We start from the raw sequence: 27,069 nt of genomic DNA on the forward strand, positions 1-27,069 counted from the left end.
ATTGTGACAAGTGAATCATCAGGCATGAATCTAACAAAGATAGYGCTGTAAACTTAACAGAAAAATTATATCCCTCTGGATATGTGTTATATTTTGAAAATAAACTGAAGAACAAGGCATTCCTCAATTTAATCCATCTCCAGTGTTTGTTTGAGGGAGAAAARAAAAGCCTACAAGCCTAGTTTTCTCCATGTAGCTTGCCTTTATGAAAGTCAAGAACGAGACAGCCCATATTAACCTTGCTTCCTTGCAAAGTACAGACTGTTGGTGCAGTTTTTACTCTCTGCCTTTYTGAGGGGATGGAAAATCCAGAGTGCTGCAAGCAACCCAGTAGGTCCCCARCTCCCTGCTCATTTGAGGTCCAGCTATGCATTCAGGGACCAAGGCACTTGCTTTTCCTTCTTGCAGGTCCAGAGTTTCTTAATGAGGGTAATACAAAGCTGACCCTAACTCTAATGCTGTTATAGAAGGATAGAGAATTAAAGTCCTCCTCTTGCCTTCAAAGTGTCTGTGTTATAGTAGCCCAGAGCAGATGAGCAGGGCTTGATGGACAGAGTCARTGCCAGGAAGTGGCTCTTGTGCAGGCACTTCCTGATGGCCTGAAGGGGCCCAGGTGCTCAGTGAGGCTCTGGATCTGCTGATTTCTCTCCAATGTTGCATATACCTGTATCAACAAAAGGCACCATCTCTGTCTTAAAGAAAAAGTCTGATGAAACCCAACATCGAGATGAAGAAGCTGCAAGTACTGTGAAAAGTCTATATACAGTCCTTCTGAAAAAAAAATCATGCTTTCAAGGACACTGCTCAGTGTGGGTGTTGATAATCACGTTCGTTTCTACCTAAAACTTCTAAAAATGGTGCAGACTACAGTGAATCTTTCTGCTAAAATGTTCACTTTGGCTGTTTTCTAACACAAACCTGCCCTGGGTCTGTACTGGCTGGTGAACACAAAGAACCAAGTGTGCTTTTCCTTCAGGAACCAGGCTTAAACTCAGCTTGAACCGGTAGGAAAACAAAAGCATTCTCCCTTTCCCACTGAAAAGGGAYTATGAAATCCAAAGACAGGATCCCACAGGTTTCCAATGGGAAAACAGTCCGCTTACTCACAAGGTTGAAAATGGGATTGCAGGGGAACAAAAAAAAAAAAAAAAAGGCCGATTTCACAGTACCTGTTACTGAGTTCATGGGTGCAGCCAAGCTGTTCGCTAAGCGTGCACGTGTACACCCGTGTGCGTGCACGCGGCATGTCACACACCCCTTACATTTCCCCTCGTTTGCGGGAGAGAAACGTGGTTGCAGGCACGATGATTCAGTGCTCCTGAGTTTGAGCCTCCCAGCTCCTTTTGCGTCTTAGTTAACGTTTCTATAGCTCTGCGTTTATAAACGGTGCTTTGCAAGAGGAGGAGTACCTGGCTCCAAGGAAAGGCACTGCCGCCTGCCTGGTTTCCCTGGGGACCGCGGGGCCGCCCTGCTACAGCAAAGCAACTGAGAGCGAGCCCTGGGCATGCAGCTGAGATGCCACCTGCACTGGCACAAGTAAAGGGCAGCCAGGATAAACCACCAGTCACGGTGGCTAAACTGCCAAAACAGGGTTAAACACTCACATTCTTAATGCTGAAATACTCGGAAATCGAGCCAAGAAACCGGACTTCAGGGAAAGAGCAAAGGATAAATACATCTCACTGACTTCTTTCCTTTTCTTTCATCTTCTTTCTTTTTTCTTTCGAAACACTGATCAGATTTGCAAGAATAGAAATGCTGTGTTTCAAATACAAGAGAACGCTCTGCCCCTCCAGACGACTCTYCCCGGCTCTGCCTGGAGCAGTATTAACTATGTCTAAAAGAAGTAGCCATGTCATGACTCATACTTTCCAGTCCCCTAATCCCTCTCAGTAGGTTTCAGACTTAAGGTTTTCCTGTCTGACTTCAGTTTCGCTATAATTTATGCACCTGCTTTCAAAGAGCCTTTGAAAATCTGACAGTGGAAAAAAAAAAAGAGCCTGTTTTATCTCTCTGATGGATGAGCTGAAGAAACAGAAAACAGCTGAATTCTGCATTACCAGGAAAGTAACTTCTGCATGTATAACTTTATACCAGCCTGGTAGTAATCAGAAATAAACTACTAGAAATCCTGTGTCTGAACAAGAGCAGAGCTTAAGTGAAAGAGTAAGCAGTCTGACAGAGTGAGAAGTGTGCAGCTGACATAAGACAGAGCGAACGCCCTGTTAAATACACACTAATGAATTATGTACAAACTCGTGCTTAAAGGCCCAGTTCACATGTCCCGTTCCCACTGACACCAGCAGCAGCCAGACTGCACCCCACATGCTTCCCAGTTTCTGCGGGGCCAAGCATGTGGTGGCAGGTACTTCTGTAAAAGGATCTATTATGGAGTTTTGTATATGCGTATTTAAATAAAAGTTGAGTTTTGATTGCCTATTATTTCAGGAAATGTGACTTCTTTTTCCATTTTTCATGGGTCTGAACCAGTAAATAACTTCTCTTGTAAAGCCATTTTTTAGTTACAGTTTTATATATAACGATGGACTGGGTCACCTCTGCATCTCAGATCTGCAGGTGAGAGCTTGTCCCCGAGACAGTCAATAAGAATATTCCCATCTAGTCCAGATGGCTCTCCAGGTCCATAATCGATGCCTTTACACTTCACAGCCTCTCTGCCATCTGCCCTGAACACAACTAATTCCACTTTATCCCCTCTTCCCCTCGCCTCCTGGCCCCTGCCAGACACACTGCTTTTAATAGAGGGCTTCACCTGCCTTCCTTGCTGACATCGGGTACCAACATTTTCAAAAGTTAAAAATCAGTTCCTGGGCTTAAACGTCTCTTTTGCTCTATTACCTGCTCTCTTTTCTGCACTGCATCTTATTGTAGAAGGGAAAACATGAATTGAATTCCTTTGCTGGTTTCCCGAAATCTGAGCTCCTGTCAGAGAGCAGATTTCAGGTCTCCTATCCTGCAGTAAGGAGCCACTTAGGCAGACCCATGCAGCTTTGAATGCCCCAGAGGATGAGATCTCCTGCATGGTTGTTCTCGTGGGACCTCTGGAGCCAGTCATGCAGAGGAAGCAGCTCCCTGCTATACATAGCCTATGTGGTCCCTATAACTACATAGGGCCATAGGGCTATACCCACCTGAAGCAACAGTWGCTCTGGGGTCTAAACACTGCACAAGATAGACATCCCTTAATCACGTGCTCGAAGGAAATCCCATATTTGGAGAGTGGGTTTCATTCTTCAGGGTCTGAGGCCACGCTCAGGGAAGTCAATGGACCTCCACAGCTACCCACAAGCAGCTGGGTCCRTGTGTTACACAGATGGACTCTGGGTGTTGAGCTGAAGATTAGCATAAGAAGTTGAATAGGAGAAAAAACTAACTTGATATGTTTCTACCTGGCTTGCAAACTGGTGTCCWGTCTGCTAAAAGACACATTCAGTCCTCTGTGTGACACCACCCAACAGATGCCCTCAAGTAAGGTCCTTCCYTATATCCTTTTTTGTCTGACACATAACATACAGCTGTTTAGTAGGAAGATTTCGTTTGGTTATTGATGTTTATTTAGTGTCATTTAGTGTCATTTTACAGCTCTATTGGTCTAAATCAGTTGTTTATTTTYAACATCTCTAACATCACTCCTTCCATCTAGAGAGATGGCAATGAGTGCATGTGGAAAAACAAACAGTTTTACTGTTGGCTTTCTGGAAGATTTGGTAAACAGCTGCACCTGTTTCTAAGCTTACTTTGTTCCAAAGCGGTGATAATGTCTGCCTGCCTCATGTGGTGCTTCTGAGGCTGTTAGTTAAGAATGTTTTTAATTTTATTCATGTTTGCATTTGGGACTATGTTTTGAACATACAAAATGCATGGTGCCACTGGGGAAAATTATTATTTCTCCTAGAATGCAGAGCTAAGAACTATATGAATAATAGAGACAAACCCTCTTAAAACAGCTCAGTTTATCCATTCCAYTTCTAGAAAGTCATATTACCCAGTTGAGAGTGTAGAAATGATGAAAAATTGCCAGAGTGTTGAGCTATTTCAGGATATTCTAAACCCAAGTGATAATATCTTGGTGCCCCGTGATGGATTTATCTACCGGTAATCCTTCTGCATACCCTGTTATTCTGCAGTCAATGACTAGCTCTCCTCAGAAAAGCTCAGGAGCCTTTACCATCCGTCATCTTGATGGCTGCAAATATCTCTTTAATAGTGTGAGCCCCAAGAATGATTTGCACCTATATGAGAGCATGAAACTTTACGGATGCTYCTTTCCCTGGAGCTTCCCTGAATGTCAGTAATGAAAAGGGGACACTGGGGCAGTGGAAAGAGATTTAGATGATTGTTGGTCTACATTAAAGACTGATCCCATATGTATCATCTCCTTGTTGCCTGTGACCTTCACCATTCTTAGTGCTGCTAATACAAACACCTTACGCCATACAAATCTCATATCATTAAAGAAATTTTAAAAGAGCAAATTTGGTATGTCTGCACTTTTATACTCTTCCTCCAGCAGTGGAGGGGGAAGCATGCACTTGGAAATCTCAATTATAACAYAGCTGTCTGCTCTATAATTAGACAAGTTAGGTCATTTTGAATGTAGTGTGTGTTATTTATCTTAAAAAAAAAAAAAATGCTGTTCCACTTACACTGTGCACCTTTCCAAAGGCCTGGAAGTGCACATACAGTCTGGTTGCCTTCRTAGCACCATAAAGGAAAGCTCTTCTACCTTTAAGAATCCTGATGTGGAGACCTACTCGCAGGCTCAGCTCAGATAGCAGTGACTCTTATCTTCTTGTGRTGGTAAAGGGAGAGCGCTTGTTCTCATTACTTTTCTTACAAAATAGCGTTCAATTTAAAGACTTTGAGCACATGCTGCCAAAAATTCTGGCAGTGCTGGGAAGGGGCAATGCGAGGATGAAGACAGGAAGGTAGGCTTCAGTGCAGAGTTTTCATGGGCYTTTGCCAGCACATAAAATGCTAGTCATTGGTACATCAGTCCGAAGCATCCTGATGCACACTGGCCTCTCATCATCTTACATTAAATCCTGCAAGCCACCAGAGATTTCTGTAAATGGCAAGGGAAATGTAAACAAGATCAAATCACATGCCTTGGGCTTAATGTTGGTATACTATCAACTTCTGAACCTGACTAGCTCTTTATTTAGGGATGTCAGGCAATCCCCTGGCAATCGGTCTTTCAGCCTGATAGTCACTTGATCAGTAGAGCTTAAGGCATCAATCAGAAAACCAGGGCCTTTTACCTAATCTGTTTCTTTAAAAGGTGATCTTACTAAGTTTAGTGCATGCAGGTGCTGTAAAACCGCCACGTGGCCAAGTTATTTCAGGATATTGTGCAGTAGGGTCACAGAGCTTAGGGTCACAGAGCTCCTGCGACAGAATCACTTGCTACAAAACCTTTTTATTCAGTCATCGATGACTAACTCTCATTGCCAACACAACGTAGCCTTTGCCGTCCACAGTCTYCATGGCTTCAAATACGCAGCTGAGGAGTAAACTATCTTACGAACAGTGTGTACAAAACCATTGCCACAGGGAGTTATGGAAAAGTTATATGGTGAATTCAAGCTCTGGTTTCCAGGGCACCAACTTTCTCATCTAGGCATGCCTTAGTAAGCTCCCAGCTAAGYCGTTCTCCGTGCCTGAGCTAATACAGCCACTTGCTGTTGAGAAAATGACATAATTGCACACAAAGCACTAAGTCTAATGAAATCATATTGATTTTGTTGTTAAGCCTGTGTTTCTAGGATTGCTGGGCTACCGAAATGTGTTTTCTGAACTGTACAGCAACAKTAAAGTACAAAGAACGTTCATTAATGATACAACAAATAATCCAGAAAAACAGTGCTTGTTTTACATTCAAATCCTARAAGTGATATATTTTAATGTGCTCACTATCTTGCCTCCTGCCTGATGATGGRTAGTTTTCAACAGCTCTCAATCATTAGTCGTTAATTAGATATATCTTTTATACTGTAACCTTTACCTACAGAGAAGGGGGTTTCCAATGCCAAAAATTCTCTGTACACAAATGCTATGCCAGAATGTCTGAGAGAAAATGGGAAGGATGGTTTGAAGAGCGAGTAGCTGTTGTGTCTGAGGAAGAGAGAGCAGGTTCTGGCTACAAAGCCGTGATTTCCTAGCTGGGTGCTGCCTAAGTCAATGTCTTGTGTCCAGCTGAAGTACTGTGACTGTGGCCCCTGAAACAACCTGGGATAACAACCTACCCTTTCCTTCCATTTCTTAGTTATTTTTCAAAGTTTCCAAAGTGAAGAGATGCAAAGAAAAGTTTGAAAGGGGACCTAACTCTGAATGATGAAGAAAAATCAAACTGGAGTGTACAGGCAGCAGCTCAAAGGGCTATTACTCCTACGGTCCCTTGGGTGTGAATACTTCGAGRAGGAGGAGGAGGATGAAGGGCATTGAGGCTGCTACAAGAAAGGAGAAAAATAAAGAGAAGAAGGAGAAAAAATAAAATGGYGGCTTTACCCAGCACTTACGGACAGGAGGTAAATACTGAAGACGCATGATATATCTTCATCTAGCTTTTCTGCCTCTTTGGAGATCAAATGGGACCCTGTTGCCACCTCTGTTGCTAGGASGTTTTGCTGGTGAATAATTGCTCCTTTCTGTCCTTGTGTCCCTGTCATGATAGTGCTCCAGATTGCCTTAATAGATGCCATGGCACTGATTTGCTTTGGGAGAGCATGAGTACACACTTAGTCAGCTTTGGTGGGACATAAGCAAGTTATGAAAGCACATGCTTGAAATGAAGCCTACATTTAAATGCTTTGCTGAATTAGGCTGGTTGAAATTAACAGCAGAGAAACTTCATTCAAAGATTTTGTCCAGATACTGGTACCTAGATGCTACAGTTGTTTCCCATCAAATATCTCACAGACAGGGCAGTGAGCTGGTGATCATGCTCAAATGGCAACAGACAACACATGATTTCTMCAGCTACCTCTTAACCCTGGTGTGAGCAGAAACTATGGGAAACATTGACTTTATGATGATCGCTGCACAAAGATTCATCCCCAGCTACTTGGAGGTTTTAAACGTGCTAGGAAAGCGTATTCTCCCAAATTCGGCCATTCGCTATCTTTCACGTCCACCCAGTCTGCAGGACAATTGCTTTCCAGCACAGCCTCCCCAGGAAAGTCTCTTTCTCTGAAGACAGCAGAATTTCATGCTTACAGTCTMAAACATAAGCATGCAAGAGTACACTATCCAGAAGGAAAATARAGTCCAAGATGCATATTAATTGCTGTGGCATAAAGCCCAGGCAAGGTTGCTGCTCCATAGCGAGGTTATAAATCTGTCCAAATAGGATTCTGAACACGTCTGCCTTGTTTATATTACAAAATTTTATGACCATGTGATTCGTCACCTGGAGAGGAATAGTATCACTGTGCAGCCAGTTAATGACTGAGATTTATTATCTGGTGAAAAAGACCTCAATGTTCTCTGCAGGCCTCTGTCGCTCCAGCCCTGGAAGAGTTTGCATGTACTCTCTGCTGGCTGGCTGCAGGCTGCATGCCAGGGAGATCTTACAGCTCTCCCCAGCACCAGGGGGAATCGGGGGGAACTGCTTCACTACCTGCTTCTACAGTGCAAGAGCTGTTAAAGAGCTGATGGAAAACCTCCTGTGAAAAGTTCACCCCTTTGTTTTCCCCAACAGAAAGCTTCAAAATGACAGAAAGGTTTAACCAGTCCTTCCTCCTACCAGCCTGTCCTTGCAGATCTGACTGACCTGCTGTGAGGACATCGCACTCATTTACCCTGGTGAGGAATTTGGCCCATCAGAGAGCTGTTACATGGATCTCCGCTTTGAGAGGTTTTTTGCTGTGCAGTTTAGAAGAATGTTTCCAAATGAGGTCAAAAAGGATTCCCTCCACTTTGTCCTACTCTCTCACAGCTAAACTAGTTCTGCAATGTTGACAGGAGAATCCAAATATCGCTTTTACCAGAGAAATGAAAGGAGTTGATTTGAATATGCAATGGGAGACAGATTTGAGTTTAAGGAAATACAGATTCCCTTTCCAGGTTTTAACCATATCTCAGGACTCCTGGGCCCAGCACTGCCCCTGGTGAATTAGCAGATGCTATGTCATTATTTCAAGGAGAACAAAGTAAAAGGTAAAATTTTCATCTAAAAGATACAGCCTTGTGAGAATACCATGGTGGGGTAAGGTGGTTAAAAAAATTCTTTGGAGGAGTTTCAGGGGATGGTGCCAGTATCAGCATCTGCCCTGCTCCTGAAAAGCTGATAAGCTGCATTCATATAACTAACCTGACTCTTCCATCAACCTTGGGAGGTTTGACTGTCACTGTGACATGATTAGATCCTGAAAAAGCAGACGAGGCCTTAATGGTCATACACGATCCTAGGGCTCAGCCAATAGGCAGGGACTCACCAAAAGAGCGAGTTTGGGGACTGCTGGTGTGMATGCCCTGTGCAAAGTGGGGGTACCATGCTGCACTGACACATACCAACTCAGGAAATGGGAGTCAGGAAGGCTGCTAGTATCTCAGTGTACCTCAGTTTCTTTGCAAAAGATGTTAGTATCCTTATGTCATTTTACAGACAAAGGGCTCTGTGAATATCTCAGGAGGAGGACTGCATAAATATGACTGATCAGGGCAAYAGAACAGGCTTTCATGCTGTTCTGATGGATCTCCAGTTTCAGTCTGAAAGTGTCCAATTTGGAAAAAAAAAGAAAATAAAAGAAAATAAAAGAGGCAAAATACAGATTGCTGAACATCTATTCTGCAGCAACAATCTCTCCAGGCCTTTTGGATGCTGCAGATGACACATTAACCTTAAGCGCTGAAGAATTTTAATTGAAGGAGGACAGTGTCAAAGGTTACTATTTTCATAGTAACTTAGCTAGCAGGTTCTCCTGGCCTTCTCAGTGCAATGAGTTCATCAGCTGCATAAAAATTCCCTCCCTCTTTGGTACATGCTTAATTTTAAGCAGATGCTTAAGGCTCGTTGACTTCARTGAGGCTGGTTACATGCTGAAAGTTGCATACATGCTGAAGTTCTCTATTCTCTGAATTAAGAAACTAGTGAGGTGAGGTGTTCATTTTGCCTCTAGCCAGATCCAGGAGAGGGGGCAGACTGGATCTGAGTATTATGCATGCTTTAGGCAGAGAGGCTGGATCAGCTGTCTGTTTTCATATTCACTCTTTCAAGAGAGAAATTGTTAAAAGGGCGGGGGAAGACATCCTCCATTCCGTGTTATTGTATGAGCATATATCTCCAAAATTCTCCATTCCCTACTTGATCCCAAAGGAAAATATTTGAGATAATCCATATTCATTAGAGTTTTTAATCTCTCACATACCAGAATTTAGCAGGCTGCTAATGAAGAAGACAATTATACAGCACTTCAGAAAAAAGAAAAACAAATCAGAACAGGTGCAAAGGCTGGAACTTCATCACATTTGCTCTCTGTTCTTTGGCATAATGTGTCACTATTTTAAATGTATTGAAACATCTGAACAGTCTAAGGAGTCAGTCTAAAAGGAAAAGAGGTGGCATTAAGGATTAACACTAGCTGTTGACCACCCAGGACACTAAATCAAAAGGGGGACGGCTGGCCAAACTAGCCTTTATCTGTATTCCTTCTGATTAACACAAGTGCAAATGATGCTGTACCAACAGAGTGGTAAAAAGGCAGATTGTGTTTGTTTTGCTGCTTGAATTAGGGTTCCACTGTACAAGTACAGAGCAAAGAAGTGGTGCCTAAAGTGCTTATGTGCTGCCTCAATTGCACAGGAAAAATGAAGAAAGGTTTTCCATCTTTTGYAGATATGCGAGAGAAAAAGACCATTTTGAGTGTGGGCAGAAAACTCATGGCAAATYCATAACCCTTGTTCTGCCAATATCAGGCAGCGTCATGGCCCAGCAGATCATCTGTTCTCTCATTTGGGGGTTTCCTGCTTATGCTGCCTGGATGTGCGGGAAGACACATGAACACACACCGGAGCAGGATGATGCCAAAGGCTTTGAACTCAAGAGCGTCCGGTGACATTCTGACCTGTCAGACTTGCCCTGTCACACTTTGACAGARAAAGACTGATGAAAGGAGGTCAGCRAAGAAGGGCTTTACTGAAAGAAACAGGCTTTTAAAGAGGGGCTTGCAAAGTACTTTTGATGCAAAAGGAGATCATTGTTTTTTGYGAGGGAAGAAGGAGGCCATTACCAAGGTCAGGGCTCAGATTTGAAAAATAAAAAAGAAAAGAAAAARAAGTAGGTAGGTGATAATATAGGGAACAAGGGATGAAATAACAGCAGATATTTAAATAGGTGTAGAACTGTGTAAGGGTATGACGTGAAAGAAAAAAGTAGAAAAAAATAGGAAGAAAAAGGGGTTCAATACTTATTTGGTTTCTCTTAGGTTATAATGCCATTAATTGGTAATAGAAAGGACTTGATTTGTTGACCATTTAGACACACAATGCACTGTGTGCAATGATACATCTAATTTGCACACATGATTATCCTGTTTTTCCACATGCAGATTGAGTAATTGCTTATATAAGCTGCAAGATATATTTGCATATTGCAATTACCCGATTTGTATGCTAAATCATAGTAACTGTATGTACAAATTAGGTGTTCAGTCTTCCTTCGCACATAAATGTCTGCCTAAGTCTGCTCAAATTAAAACCATAGACTATGCCTGTAGTATCAAAATCAGTAACAAGAAAGTAACAGTAACAAACTTTAAACTATTTTATACTCAGATTGGCACAGACCTCCTGGATGAGTGTTTCTAACTGCTTTAGGATTAGTTTGTAACAACAAAACCTACGATGCTACCAGTTAGGTAAATCAAGCATGGACAACAGAAGTAGCAACTTTCCATATTTGCTCTGCTCACACTTTTGAAGCTCTCCRTGAGAGAGGAAGACAACTAGACAGGACATATGATCCCTCTCTTCTTTGCACAGTCTGAAGTCCTACCATAAACTGGGATCACAGTTTAAACGAATGAGCAGTGGTGAGATGAGCACTGCAGCTAAGGAGCAGACATGCCACCCTTCTGCCACTCCTGCAATGTGCATGAGGATGTCCAACAAACCACCTGGAAGTGGTAAACTCCTAGCTCACATCTGTCCAAGTAGTGACAGCTCATCTAAGGGCACTCAAGGCACTCAGAGCAAAGTCAATACAGCACAGTGGGCCAATTGTACTTGTTCAATTCTGTTTTTTCTTTTTTTCTTTTTTCTTTTTTTTCTTTTTAATGAAACAATCTAACTCACTAAGGTTTGTACACCAAGCTTTATGGATTTTCACACAGTTCAGATCATTTTGCCTCAAACCAGTAAGAATACATCATTTGAAAGAAGAGCTACACACACGTCCTGTTTCTCATTCTTTTCCTACATATCATCCATTACTGCCTTCCACCAGAAGCAGGAAACCAGGCTTAGAGGGACATTTGTTCATACTAATTTACATTGACATCTCAAAATGCAACTTGGTTATGTGATTAATAATATTATTAATAATTAATGCCATAATTAATAATATTAATAATGGAAATTAAAAAAAATCTTTCAATAGCAGCTTTTCTATTATTCACTTTAAAACATATCTATGTCTTATTTTGAGGTAGCACACAGGAGCTGTGAGTTAGGATGGTATTATGCTTAGTGCTATATAAACACAGAACTAAAAGATGCAACTTGCTACAAAGAGTTTACAAATTAAATAAACTACACTGATCACTCCTGGAAGTGACATTCACCATGCCCAGGTTATCTGGGCCATGGAGCAAGTTTCCCAGAAGTGCGAACTAACAAGTATTTCATAGTCACTGTACAAGAAGATCTTTAAAAGTTAAACAAGAGGGTTTTGTTCATGGCCACTCATTCATAGCCAGAGAATATAGTAAGTTTGCRTGTCCATTAAGCTAAGGAACAGAAATAACGGAATTTTACCTGTCCTAGAGAAGCCAGATATCACTCTAGTAAGACCCAACGCATTTGCTTAGCATGAAAGTCTCATAGTTCAGTAGATGGCTTTCATATACTAAAGTTGGCTTTGGCCAGCGCTACAAGCGTTAAATGAGATCATTCCTGCAATTGCTGGAAGTCTAAAGTTACTCCTCTAGCATAGTATTATTGCGTATAAACACAGACAAAGAGAACACATACATGTCAATTAGCAGAACAAACTCCAACAGCTAAACTGATCGAGAATGCAGCATAACTTTCATTTGGTGGAAAAGTCTTCTTACCAGGACAGCAGAAAAGTGCTCTGTTCAGTCCTTCTAAACTATACACAAGAGTCTGGATTCAGGAAGGGGTCAAAATACGTATGGTGTTAGATCTGCTGGTACCTTTGCTAGTGTGAAGGGAATGTGAAGGTCTCATTCCTGAAAAGCTCCTATTTTAAGACCTGCTTCAAGCAAAGCAGGGCTAGTAGGTCTTATGTAAGTGGGAACTAATCAGACTTTACACTCTGTAACTCATCTGCTTCAAATTTAACTTAAAGATTCAAGAAAGCAATAAATAGGATCCAATATATCTTGAGTCAGCTACCAAGCCTGCAAGCTTGTCAAAATAAACTAAACTAATTGCCAGTCATGCCGTTTGGCGTCTCCTCCAAAAGACAAAACTAGCGTTTGATGTCTGTATCAGTGAGCCCTCATGCTACCAGGGACTTCAGCATTCCTGGAAAACTGGATCCACACCAACTTTTTGCAGTCTCTTACAACACTGACATAATCTTAATACACTGAGAAAACAGACAGGTATTTAGCTCTGAGAAACAAAATTGCTACTATGTCAGCCTTCCTTTCTCATAATCTCAGGTAACTTTTAAAAGACGTGGCTCTTCTCGCAAAATGCTGTAGAATCTGATGAGGTCAATCAGACTTTAACCTGAGGAAGACTAGGGGTTAAGGATAAGCATATATTGACTAACCTAAGTTTAATCCATCTCACTGGCTATGAGTGTGAGGTATAGTTGTAAAGAGAAAGAATATTTGCTGCCAGAACATTGGTATTTATTTATTTTCAATCTCTTTATCCTAAGAAAAGCTATTCTTTCCAAGAGAAAAAAAAACAAAAACAAAAACAAAAAAACATTCCTAAGTGATACCAGACAAGATAATAACTTAAAGATACTCATGCAAGTCTTGGCCCCAAAGCTGAGAGAAAAGAACTAAGGTTAGCTTTGCTATCCACCCTTCCCAGGACTTTCTAAAGCTTTGCTCATGGAGGGACGTTTAGTGATGCTAGCTGGGAATCATGGAAATCCCTTCTACAAAAGCAGAGACTCTCTACCTGGAGGAGACTCTGCAGTGGCTCTCTGTGGAAGACCTGGGCACAGCCAGAGATGAAATGTTGAAGTGTGAAGGTCCCCACACTCCAAATGGTGGATATCATGGTGAGAGTGGCTGCGCTTGCCTGACAGCTTGGGTTCTTTACACTACTTTGTGCAGACAGTGGTGGAAGGACAGACTCCATCTCTGGCACAGCTTTGGCAGGCAGATGGGCCTGCTCAGGGTTAAAAATATCCTTCATGAACTACATACACTTCCTGGGCTGCACCTTGGGTACCCATCCTGTAAAGAATAATAAATCCAGGCTCTCTTGCAGTGAGGATCAGTAAATTTCATCACTGAGGTTTCTCCAGAGAAAGCCTTCTGCTGCCAAATCCATTACTTTGAACCAGAGRCATGAGTTCTGCTGCCAACTGCAGTTTTTCTCTTGCCAGCAGAGATAATATTCTATTGGTCTAGAAGAAAATTTGCCTAACTGTCATCTTCGGCCTGTGTCCAACATCAGTCAACTTCAGATGTAATGGTACCTACATATTGACAGGCAAACTGGTGGGTTCACTTAAACAAAATACAACTACAATATTGCAATAGCTGCTCCAGCTTTCAGTAGCTTTTTAAACCTGGTTTGATCTTGCTTGTATCTTAGAGAGGATTTTCTTATTTACTATTTCCTCTGCATTGTCATATTTAAGTATAGATAGATAATAATAGTTACTGCACCAGGCAGTCATGAGGATTACTTAATTAACGTCTGAAAAGCACTTTAAGATCCTCAGATGAAAGGAGCAAAGAAGTGAAAAATATAATTATTATGTATTATTAATAAAATTCTGGCACATTGACAGGAGAGAAGACAACAGTTTTTTTCTAAAAGGATTTAACTTTCATGCTATGAAGGGCAAATTTAGCCAAAAATTCACAACTAAGTAAATAAGGACGGAATGCACTCTATTCCACCACAGAGACTAGGATCTTCTGATAGTAGAGGTAAATGTTGCAAGTGTCTTACACTCCTTTTCTATCCAGACACTTGGTGAAACGGTAGTTTTGAGAACCGTTAGAAATGGTGAAGTACAAGGGTAGTACAGAAATTTCAATTAGTGGAAGTTGTCAGATATCATGAGCAGAGAATTTGTTTAATGTGTGATTACTGCAGTTAATAAAATAAAAAATAATAAATAATAAAATAACTAAAAAAAGAATAAGTGTGCAGAACAATAGATGGACATTTTGAAAAAAAAAACAGAAGCATTACAGCTGTGTGAACATTTTTTAGAGCTGAGAATGTGCCAGTTACAAATGAGATTCCCAGAAACCCGAAAAAATTTACTCTGAGATGGATTCCTAGGCAGTTAAATAGAAACATCTAACTGTCTTGTGTATTATGGCTACCTCCTGAATGCTGGGATTCAGATGCACCAGAGAAAAAAAAGTGGTCCAGGGATTAGGGCTGGATTACAACGCTGTTTCTCGCTCTGTGATGGCCCTTGACGAGGCAGTTCGTTCCTCTCTAACCTCGCTGTGTAAAACAGGGATAAKTGCACTGCTCTAATTCGCAGAGGAGCTGTAAGACTGAATACATTACGGCACGCTCAGATGCCAGGGCAGTGAAAGCTGGAGATGGACTGTGGATGAACTGCCATAGGCAAGGGTAAGAAAAGACTGGATGATACCATATGTGGGGAATGTGGCACTGCCATCAGAGGAAGCATGGGAGCATGGCTAGAACCAAGGTTGCTAGATACTGCCATGGTGAGGGCACCCAGACAGGAAACGCTCGAAAGAGAAAAACCCCTGATCCTGCTGAGGCCAGCCRAGCAAAGCACATGTGGCATGTTGAGGGGATTTCACGTGTCACGGAAAGTGCGCTTACTATAGTTAATGCTCACTGCTTAACATCTTTTGTAGAGAGACTGTGACATATATCTCTTCTTAAATCTTCAATTTATTCCTTTAAAGAGTTTTCACGAGGCATCTTAAATCTAAAATAGATTTTTTTTAACTAGAATTTTGTCTTGAAATATTTTCATTCATCAGTACCAGTCAGAGAGCATTTCTGACATTTATGCCATTTCTATAAAGCAAATGAGATTTACTGTTCTATTTTGTTCAAAAATGAACAAGAGAAAATGGCCTTAAATAAAATAAAACTAATCTGGGCTTTTGGCTAGCAACTCTGTGTGGATCCTGGCCCAAACAGCTTTAGATAAATTCAAAGCATAATAAAGGGAACTGCTTATGCATTGTAGGAAAAAAAGTTTAAAAATAAATTAGGCATGCAATTTATTTTGACTCTTCGCCCTGCTTCTGTTATTGACACAAATTTCTGAACAGGTTAAATGGATGCTTGATGGATGTTGYTTTCCACATGAGATTTGTCAATGTGGGATTCAGGTACAAATAAGTACTTTGTTTTTTAGTATTTGCTATTAATTTCTCTGGTCTAAATTKAAGTATTAGACACCTAGTTAAGAAGCAAGGCTGTGAATTATTAAGGCAGCATTCTCCTCCTCACTCCACTGCAGTGCCAGTACCCGGGGGGAAGACTCAAACAACTCACAGCAGGGATATCGTTGGACCAGACTAGCTGCCGAACATTGGCAGATGACAAAAACCCTCACAGAAACTGTGGCAAGTCTGGGAGAAAACTTGTGAAAGGGTAAAGGGCTAACATTCATAAAAACTCTAATACATCTGCAAGGCCGGGCAGGGTCTACATGCAGAAGGAAAGGCCAGCTGCGATCATCTCTCTTGGAAGCGGCACAGGGCAGGTTACACGGCCGAGAGGGAYGATGACACAACTTTGTACCCCAGGAAAGAGCTGGACCACGGGGTCGCTCTGCTTTGAAAACTCACCTGAAGTCAGCATCAAGGGGYTGGAGATGTGCTTGCCAAAGAGGAGCTGGCTGCTAGGGTTATATGTTCTTAATCAAAACCAACCATCTGCCTAACACAGGTTGATTCTGGTAAGAAGGAATTTCTATATGGAAAGGCAATTTATGCGAGTATGTAATAAATATATATGTGGGAATATACATATTATTGTGATTTATTATATCGTTTCACAATAAGTATATATTTTTATACACACACACACACACACACTTTCTCACTTTTCTATACAAAACAAACAAACAAACAAAAAAGATCCTTTCCCTATAATCAGGGCTGCATCAGACAATGCTGAAAATRCCACAGTATGGAAACTTGTTTTTAGAATAATACTGGAGAACACTTTTCTGTGTTTCTGTAACCACTCATTCACTCAAGTCTGACAAAATTTTCCAGGACCTTCCCGTTCAGCCTAGACTCATTTAAATTGGAATAGTTGTACTGAAACAAAGAAAAATTTGATTTCTCACTCCTCCTTTGACACCCTGAGAGAGCAGCCAGCACCTCTAGCTCTGTAATAACCCACTCTGAACAGCTGGGAACACCCACTGCCTGGGGAGCTCACCTTTAACAGGAAAACATACTGGGAACACTAGGAATCCAGGGTTCCCCTGTCAGCTATGCCTTGGCCTTGCTCAGTGACCTTGCTCAGACCTTGGGCAAATACCACCTCTTCACTTTAAGATGCGGATAATACATATATCACAGGTTTGTCCTGGCCTTAAGTAATCCATCTTTTCAAAGCACTTTGAGAGCTTTGCTTGATGAGTACAGACATAATAATACTCATCTGTTCTCATTACATTCAATGGGAGTTTTACCCTCCACAGATGCAGAGCTGGGTCTGTTGTTGTTATTGCAGGACCTAGAAAAATAATGTGCATGCAATATTTTAACGTTAGTATGCTYGTGTAGGAATACTTGGCACTCCTATGGAGTTAGACTAGAATAAGGAGTGAAATTCTTCCATTAAAAATCAGAATGAGACCTCACTGACTCCTACCAGTAAATATGCTCTGCTAGTGCCAGGTTGTAAAGCAGACAGGAGAGGCCAAGAAAAGGGAGACAAGGAGAGAAACCAGAGACCAGTTGAACTCATGTGGGAGCTTACTACAAGGTTTGCTTTTATCGTATCAAGTAAGTGAGAACGCCAGGTGGTGAGGGTGTGGATATTGCACCAGGGACTAAGCCTGGGGCAAGACCCCTCCGGATAAAGGGTACCAAAACTAAAGAAACACACGTATGACTGCACGAAGCAATAGCACAACAGCATGTGGGGCAGAGATCCTCAAGCTATTGACAGCTCGTATGTYTATGGCACAGAACAACGTGGTGTCCCTTTACTTGCTCAGCCCTGGAAGCAACGTTGCACCATGAAGGACAGCAACTTCCACGTCTGAGCTTGGCTATCACCATACCACATTCCCAGTGTTTCCAGTTCTAGCACAGCGCGCAAGAAGTCAGCCCAACCCACAGTGGAGGTGTACCTCGAGAGCAAGGAAATGTAAAGCGGGCCACTAGTAATAACAGTAAGGGTCTGATCCTTTCTTCACTCAATGTAGCGAAAGCAGTAACAGCCTATAGCTTCCCCAGAGAAGGTGAATGCCTACCCACATTCACTGACCACRTTGTGCCTCTTCTGTTGCTGCCAGATATCTCCATAGAGTAAATCATATTGACTGTGTTTATTACAAGAACTAAGTGATCAGCTGTGAACTTTCTTTGACATAAATATTTTGCCATTAGTAATGACAAATAGCAACACTCGTGTTGTAAAAGTAGCATCAGATTATTCCTTTCCATGGGGGCTATTCAATTTGAGAGAAATCAGATGGGAATTGTGAGCTTCAGGATCAAAAGGAACAGGTAAAAGTGGAACTAAGAGCTAGGCATCACATTAATTCCCAGAAGGTGATGGCAAGGATATATATACCACTGTATAAAAAGAGTTAAATGAAGAAACTGTTTTTAAAAGTGAAAAGAATTGATTTTCATGCAGCTCTGAGATGTCTCTGCATAGATAATATTTAATGTGGCTGCAGTGAGCTCACACCAGGCAGAAAACAATGTGCTTGACTCAGTAGTGTGCGCAGCTATTTTGTTTGCACATGTAACAGCTTAAATTGCACATGCACTTTGTGAGCGTTATACCATGCCTACATTTCCCGGGTGGATCAGGCCCAGGGCTTTTCTCCTGAATCACATTATTACTAAGCCTCTGCAGTTACAGCTGAACAAAACAGGGATTTTCCATTCTTGTAAGATTTTCTACATTTTTGACTGGTGATGTTGGCACTTCAAACCATGTCTGTTCACAGGCTGAGCAAATGAGAGGATGGGAGAATGCTGAGCAGCATGGGGAGTGAATCTCAGATTTTTCAAAGGTACAAATGAGAGCTGGTGCTTTAAAAATAGAATCGACTGTACTTCTATAGCACATGTCCTCTGAGGAATTCAGCCTGAACACACAAGCTCCTCGCTTCCCTCCTGAGGCAGACAGTCTCACACAGATGTGGATATGTAGGCTCAGGGAGGGCAACATACTTGCTCCAGGCTCTCCTAGCAGAAGCCTACAGATATTTCTAATGCTGTTGAGTAAAAAAAATTAATAAATATATAAATAAAAATAAAATAAAAATCAAAGGATATGCCTACATATCTATGTTTACACCCCCCCCCCCCACACACACACACACTTTACAGACTGCATGGTACATACATCAAGAGGCTTGCTAGGGGTCGCAGTTTTAATGCTCTTGTATGAAAGTTCTTTAGAAATTGCAAGCCTACAGGCTTGCATTACAAACTGCTGAACCCAAAACATTCTTAGTTTTATACTAGGAAATGCCAGGCAATGGTATGCCTGGATCCAAGGGATGCTAAATATTGTGCTACTAGGTCTGGAGAAAAGATCCACTCTGAAGGGTGAGTATCCTACCTGAAGACTTAGTATAAGCTTGTTGGCAGATGCTTGCCAGGAAGTAATGCGAGCTGTAATAGGGATGTGGGAGACATCCCKAATGACAAGTCAACATGATGGCCAGGGTTTCTCAGAAGTTACAGGGACTCCTGGCAAGCCTCAGTAGAGCTGACAAAGAATTATTAGACATGATTGCCAGACTGGTTCTGCATCATGGACTGGAGCATGCCAGGGATGATGTGCCCATGGCATAGATGTACTGTATATAACTGGATGTATTGATCCTCTGAGGACAGGCCTGGATCAGTGTATTTCTTTTATGGGTTTTGCCCCAAACTGGGGATTTAGGGAGGCTGTAATCCAGAGGATTTCAGGAACCAGCAGCACAGCAATACATTATGAGAAGGTCATCAGCTAGACAGAAGCAGAGGGACCATTAAAAGGAATTGAACATATGGACTTAGGGCTCCCCAGGCAAAAGGGCTTATGAAGTTCCCTGGAAGGAGAAGCATCCAGAAAAGAATTTGAGACCTGGCAGAGAAAAACAGCAACAAAGTGYAGAGCAGGATGACAAGAGACTGATACAGAGCTGCAATTGTTTGTGTCCCCATAAGAAAGTGCTGTGYTAGAAACCCAGTGAAAAACTATAGCCCAAAGTGGCAAATTCCTGAACCCAGAGGAAAGGATTTGGAATGAGGTATGGCTTTTGAGGACCTCCAAAAGCAGGAGTTTATTTTGGTTGGCTGAAGGGAAAAACTCTCCTATATATAGCAGAGAAGCCAAGGCAGGGGCATTAAAAAAAAAAAAAAAAAAAAAAAGTCACAGCTGCAGACAAAATATGGGCAATCTTGCTTTAACAGACAAGCCGATACCTGGCTGGCAGCAGGAGTCTCAGAGAAGAGGACATGGCTAACATTGACCCCTACAATTAGGAAGAGGGCTTTCCTCTGCCGAATGCTAAATTCAGACAGGTTCTTGGAGATGAATGAAAACTGCATGCCATAAGGAAGGGCTAGGAATAGAAAACTCATGTGGGGGAAGAACACTCTAGATGTAGCAAATACATCTCCAGGAGGTTTTATCATTCTTTTTTTGTCACTACTATCAACAATAATAAGGAAAGAGCTTACAGAGCAACCTCTCCAATCCCTAAGCAATGCTCCTAGAGATTAGCAGCAGAGAGCAGTGGGCAGCTTGAGAAAAGCTGTTCAATAAATGCAGAGGCATGCGTAATAAGATTACTGAATTGGAGTTGCATGTTTTCAAAGATAAATGCGATACTATTGCACTGGCAAAGACACAGAAAGAATAGGGGAAAGAATGAGAAATCGCCTTCCAGAACTGAGTGAAGCTGAGCTCCCGACAGGACAGTGGGAACTAGAGAGACTGAAGAGGAGTAGCCCTCAACAAGCACAGAGAAAGTGAATATCATACTTGACAAGCAGATATGCAGAGAAGCTTTTTGCAAAGTGGGTGATGTCATTGTGTTTTTCTCAGCCTTCAGGACAGCAAAAGAAAAGTAGATGAAGCCAGCACCTGCAGAGGAGGCTGTAAGATGAGTAGGGTGTTTTTTCCTCTGTACAACACTTTACAAATTATTTGCCTGATCAATATCTGAGCAATTAAAGACCGAAAAGATTTCTTTTCCTCCTAAGAGGCAAAAAGAACAAAGTTCTTGCAATGTCACTGGAGAGGTCAGGTAATTGGAGGATTTTCAAGACCTAGCATGCCAGTTAAGGTGCTGAGTTGGTCTGATTTGTTATTTGCTTATACTGGAAAGCATGGAATAACAGCAGTCTGATTTGCAGGATGCCCTGATGTCTAGTTGGATTTACAGCAAGACTGACTGTGGTGAAGGGCATGAATGCCTCCCTAGAAATACCCCTATGTTACAGATAGATCCACAGGTGCTAGCTCACTTGGTTAGTAAAAAACAACATCTCCATGAGAGGCTTCTGCTGTGGAAACCCAGGGCTGCTAACTGGGTTCTGTGTGGCACAAACCAGCTGCCCAGACATAGCTTTAGAGAGAAGAAGAAACAACTAAGATTAAAATCCCAAAGCAGCAGCTCTGTTTGGCTTCTGGAAAGTAGTTTTTCTTTCCAGGGGAACATACAAAAGAAGATAGGCAAACAACAAAATGTAAAAAGCTATTTCAGAAAATATCTGCACCTCTTCATCATCCTGGGTTAACCAGATAGACATGAACCCCAGACCCAYCCAAGGTTAAATATGGATGCTGTAAGCACACCAAAGTACAGGAAGAATGCTACTTTAAAAAATAGAAAACTACTAAAGGAGACTGGGGGGATGATAAAAATAAGCAGGAACAAGCAAAAATAGTGAGCACAGAAAGAAAAAGCAGCAGCCACAAAAAAATGCAGCAAGTGTTTCACAGGGATATAAAAGCAAATAAAGTCAGAGGAGGCAGGAGAAACCCATCCTTTAAATTATCTTGTAAGTCATAAGGAAATGAAAAGTTTTATTTAATAACTCTTAAATATTTTTTCATTTGCTACTCAGACAGCGAGTCCCCCAGAGTGCTCAGCATTGTGCCCGAGTTTTCCCACTGTATGAASTGAGCACAGTGGAGCACAGCACACAAGTGCCTCGGAGCTAATTGCACATACAGTTCCTGTGTCTGCTGCACTGGCGGGGAAGGGTGCTCCGCACACAGGGATGAGCGGCTGGTGTGTTGCCATGAGGCTCTGTAGCGCTTCTCACAGGGGCAGGAAGGCTTTGGTTACAACCATGAGCATTGGAGCATTAGAGGAAAAAAAAGCAAACATCTGTGTTTTAGCCCTAGATAAGTAACAATGCGGTAAGCTTGTGTCTTCAAAAGCCACCTGATTCCTCATCTTAGCAGTCTGGAGGCTCTCAGAGGGGGGAATACTACAAAATCTAAATGTTTTTTTCTTTCTTTCTTTCATCACAAGTGCTGTACATGTCTAGCATCAGACAAAAGCAAGATACTGCTTGCCATGAAGTGGTTGGTTCAGAAGCCAGACAGATCAATCTAAAGATAAGGGTAAAGCCCCAGTGGATAAAGAAGTGAAAAAATTACTAACGTCTGCAGTATTGTTTTTCTGTTATTTTCACACCTTTTTCCACCTTGACATGCATCACATACAATTCCTTTCTTAAAAATCAAAGAAACAAAAACCAACTTGTTCTGTCAGGGTTTAACTGATCCCAGTATGACTATGAAATGTTCTGCAGTGAGCTATTATGGAGGAGTTAGGTTAGGTGTTATGCAAAAAAAWATTAAAATATAAACAGTGCTTACAAAGCCAGCAAGAAAGCCCACCTTGCTGGAGCAGGAGCTGGAAGATAGAGTATAGCTTACAAAAGCATTGAGTTGGGTTTACAGGAGAATATGCATTTGTAGCCACTTCCTCAACTGCTTAAACACAATATGAAGGAGTCTCTTTTTTGTGCTATTTARATCAAAAGACATTTTCACAGAGCAGCAGAAGTCTGAAGATAGAGAATAAGTGAAACAACTGAGAATTTTCCTGACATAGATTTTWGATCCTTCAGTGATGCTCATTAAACCTCAGAATAATTCATCTTATTCCCTTTCTATAGGAGCAGTTTGAGCTCTCCAAACCTGATAAAGACAACCGAGTCTGGTGACAGACATTTCTGGAGGCCAGTAGCCTCAGCAAAASTGCTTCAGTGAACAGAGTGGCTGAGAAAAGCTATCTAGGAGCTATTATGCAGAGGCTCAGATTTAGAAAATTCAGTCTGAAACTGAGCCTGAGCACAGCTGTCCAGGTCAGATAAAGGGTCAGGCTGCCAAGTTCCTCTCCCAGCATCCTTCCATCAAAAAGTAGTTCAAGACTTGGTCTGACCTATTCAGTATGTGGAACAAAGCATAATGAAGGTGATCAGCACAAAGTATACACTGGCACAAGAAGAAAGCTGTCCACCAGCAAGGAGAAAAGCAGATAAAGAATATGCTTAACAGCTTTGTTTTCCCTAGGTAAGCTAATTGTCACTTCAAGAGTAACAAGGAAAATGGGTATGATGAACAAGAAACCTGGGAGCTGCTGAAATATTTGAGGTCTGAGAACATACCGCACCATTTTTCATTACAGTAACAAAGCCACAGAATGGAAGCTTTAAATGGGAAGGACAATAATGCATTACAATTCACTCTCAATTAATCCAGAGCCTGCAATGCCGAATGCACTTACTCCGAGAACTTTCTCAGAAAATGAAGCTAGAGTGTATTTCATTTATAAATCACACAAGACACTTATTTGGCAAGAATGACTCCTGCTCATATACAATAAATCATGAGCATCAACAGTTTCTAATGGATTTTGAGTCAATGCCACAGACAGCTAAGCCCGAGGCCTGTGTTTCAGGATTCCAGGACYGTGCCAAAGGAGCCTTATAAATGATTAATGCATTCAGCACAGTGTCATCTGTGCCATTGGAGAGAAAAAGACATTTTGGGGCTTCATTTGTCATTAAAAAAAGTGATAATCAATCCAGCAGCAGATCATGCCTCCCCTTTTCCCCTGCCAGAATGAGCCATTTAGCCCCATACTTTCTAGAATATYTTTCGAAAACTTCCCGCATGCTCTTGGTTCATTATATACAACATTGTAATGAGAAAAAAGACAGGGAAATAAAGAGTCCATTTACATAAGTACCCCTCTGAAACCAGACTTTCTGAGATACGGAGTTACAATTTACCATTGCAAATATATATACACAACAGGGAGGTGACACTACAGAGGTAGCTGGGGCCTCTTTCTACTTCTTTGCCATATTGTGAGAATGCCAGTACATAGAAAATGCAAGTTTTCATTCCCTAAGGCTCAATCTCTCATGCTCTCCAGTTCTTCATCCTACAGTTTTCAATCTTTCCCCCTTTATTTTTGTCCCCATGGTTACTGAATCATTATGTTTGCAGAGATTTTCCTCACTAAAGAATGTGTGACTAACATGAGACAGCTAAATTATCAACCAGCTCTGACATTGGTTTCTCCTACCAAGAATCTTACATTTCAAAGGTGTTTGAATAGATCTGTTGCACCGGCACCAACTTCAGAGTAAGCAGGGATACTTAGACTAGGCTGGAATCAGGTAAAGGATGATATTCAAATGCTATCTTTAGCAGACAGAGAGCCTAGGAGAGCACAATACAACTACCCAGCAGGTGTATTTCACCAGAAAATTTTAAAATAAGTGCTAGAAGGGAACACACTACTGCCTGACTGGAACCAATTCTAACACCTCTGAGTGCAAGSAGATTTCCTCTTTCTAAGCATAGTCTTGGCTAAGCAATAGGAAACATGCATGTTTRAGGCCCTAAGGAATCTGCTACACAATGCATCAAGACAAGACCACTGAATGAAAAGTCTACTAACCTCCAGCCACTTGATGTACAGCAAACAGCATATGCTGTTCCAGGGGTCAGTAGCACTGCTCCCATGCTGAGCAGCCTACACTAGTCCCAAGGAGGCTCAAAATCAGTCCCTTCCAGTCTACTCAAAAAAGCTAACCTAAACCTTGTTTGCATCTGAGAAGCCCTTCTCTGCTTCACTCATAGCATCCATTCAGCCACAAGTACCCAGACACTAAAGCAAGAATAGCAGAGCACCWCCTCACCTAAGCATCATCAAGGAAGCCCCTTTGAAGCCAACACAGACAAGCCTGAGTGGATACATGGAGCGGCTTACCTTGGCAGCTACAGAGGAGTTGGGCTTCTCCAGGAGGTCCCAGAGCTTTTTCCTTTTGTCAGCACAGCAGGTGTTATCAAATTCCTCCCCTTCCCTTTCCCTCAATGTCTCGGCTTCTCTCTTCAATTCCTCATTCATCTGCTCCTTTTTCTGGTGGTAACGGGCCTGACAGCAGGACTCCAGATAGATCTCATCCACCCCCCAGTAGTCCAGCTCCTGGCTAAAGGACAAGGCGCACATCTCCTCCATCATGTGCAGCTTGCCAGTACGATAGAAGTTCAAGATTGAGGTGAATGCCCCAGGGTGCCTGTCAAAGAAGTACTCATTCTCCTCCAGGTTGTAGTCATCACAGATCTCCATGAGAGAGTCGTGCGTGTTGCAGTCTCTGAGYTTACCCAGCCTGGTCCGCGGCAACCTGTCCAAGGTCCGCCAGAGTACCTCGTGGGCCAGCCCCCCCACGTTGAGTTTGACCCTGCGGGAGCAGGCCTTGCTCCTGACAATCTCCGTGGGGTCCGGAGGCAAAGAGGTAGTAGAGCGAGATCCATGCTTATTCATTCCCAGAGGCATCGCTGGTCCCCCTCAGGCTGGACGCTCCAAGGTGCGGCGTGGGGCAGGGCGCGCGGGGGCCGGCTCTCCTCACCTCTCCTTTCCCTCCATGCCCCAGAGCTGCAAGAGAGAAGCCAACCATGGGTGCCTGTCCGCTGAGCGCCCCGGGAAGCGCGGCCGCCTTCGCGCCTGCCTTATCCACGCGGCGGGGGAGCGCCCGGCCCGCTAATCTGCTCGGGGGGCGGCGGCGCTGTCCGCCCTCCCGGTGCTGAACGGCGCCGGGCGGCGCGGCCGCGGCGGGCGCTGTCCGCGGTGCTGAGCGCCGCCCGCTCCCACGTGTCGGCGCGGGCGCTGCCTCCGAGCTCCCCCGGGCGGCGGCGGCGGCGGCGCGCCTCGGCGGGGGGCTCCCCGAGCACCCCACCCAGGGGAGCTACGGGGCTGGCGTGGGGCCTTGGAGCCTCTCTCGACAGAGAGATGGGAAACGATGACTTAAGGGAACGGGGTGGGGGAGGCAGAACTGCCCTGAGCACCACTCAGAAAYGCACCCAAAAAAGCGCCGGGGCCACTAGCGCGCTGACACGTTGTCCGCTCTCCCGCACAGGCTGGCTGGGAGCAGGCTGGCCCCGCCGCCGCCACYGCCATCCCCCTTCCCTTCCCCTCTTCGAGCGCCCGGCTCTGTCACTGCCGCTCTCCGGAGTGCCCGGCCCGGCCCTGCCACCGCGGCCCCCAGCCCCACCGCCGCGTGGAGCGCCCGGCCCTGACAGACCACGGACGCCGGACCCCGGCTGCCGCTACGACCCACGCGGTGCAACCCCCTCCTCAGAGCTGGCGGGGTCCCCCGCCCTGCTCGGCTGTGCTGGCAGCAAGAAAATGCAGATGCTTTTTATAATTCCAAGCTAGCAAATTTCCCCAAGGAAAGGGCTGGGAAAGGGAAAAGGCGGTTATTTCCAGCCGCTCTAAAGACGCATCTACATCACTGGGCTGCCTAGGGACGGTTCCTCTCCTCCCACCGGCGCCCTTTGCATAACCTGGAAATCAGCGAAAATCAGAATAACAAAAGCCCCCGAGCCTTCCTGGCAAAGCTGGGCGGCTTGTGACAGCCCCGAGCACTGTTGCTTACACAAGATGGCACGAAAAGAAGCCCCGGCGCAGGCGGGAACGGCTCCTCCATGCCCAGCCAGCACAGCTTCCAGGGGCTCGGCTCTGCCCCTCACCGCCGATCTGCCCCCTCTCCACCYCCTCGCTCCGAAAGCGAGATACCGGCGCTGCCTTTAGACCGTGGCCGGGGCTGCTCCTTGGCCGCAGCCGCACACGGGGGAAGACTCCTCTCCCTCGGCCCGAGCCCGGTCCGCACCTACCTCCTGCTGCGGGCTCCGAGAGAGGTGGCGCGGGGCTGTGCGGGGCCGAGGGCGGCTACATCCTGCGGCGGGCGGCGGAGCGGTCAGCAGGGGCGGCCCCGCTCGCATCCCCCGCGGCAGCCCCGAAGCGGAGGGATGGCGGCCGCGCTCCCGTCTGTCCACGGAGCCGGGGGGAGGGGAAGGGAAACGAGGTAAATCGGATCCCTCGGCAGGAAGCTTTCGAAGGCCTTCCCTTGGCTGCGGCTCCTCACTTCTGCCTACAGTAAACGCTGAAGCTGCATCTGCCCCATCCCCCCGCCTTTTTTTTTTTTTTTT

General features: G+C 43.7%; 1 protein-coding gene across 1 annotated transcript in view; it reads right to left on the minus strand.

Annotated features, from left to right (window-relative positions):
- The window catches only part of KCNB1 (potassium voltage-gated channel subfamily B member 1), a 132,803-nt gene extending 105,947 nt beyond the window's left edge, over positions 1 to 26,856 (minus strand). Inside the window, exons 1-2 of the mRNA XM_085314032.1 lie at positions 26,755 to 26,856; positions 24,851 to 25,516 (exon numbers count right to left, since the gene is read on the minus strand). Of these exons, the coding sequence (XP_085170158.1) occupies positions 24,851 to 25,417 (567 nt within the window). The 5' untranslated portion in view covers positions 25,418 to 25,516; positions 26,755 to 26,856. The remainder of the gene's footprint in view (positions 1 to 24,850; positions 25,517 to 26,754) is intronic.
- Positions 26,857 to 27,069: the final 213 nt, after the last annotated feature.

Source organism: Rhea americana, unplaced genomic scaffold (assembly GCF_003343005.1).
Source record: "Rhea americana isolate MKP2758 unplaced genomic scaffold, rheAme1 scaffold_4, whole genome shotgun sequence".
NCBI classification, from domain to species: domain Eukaryota; kingdom Metazoa; phylum Chordata; class Aves; order Rheiformes; family Rheidae; genus Rhea; species Rhea americana.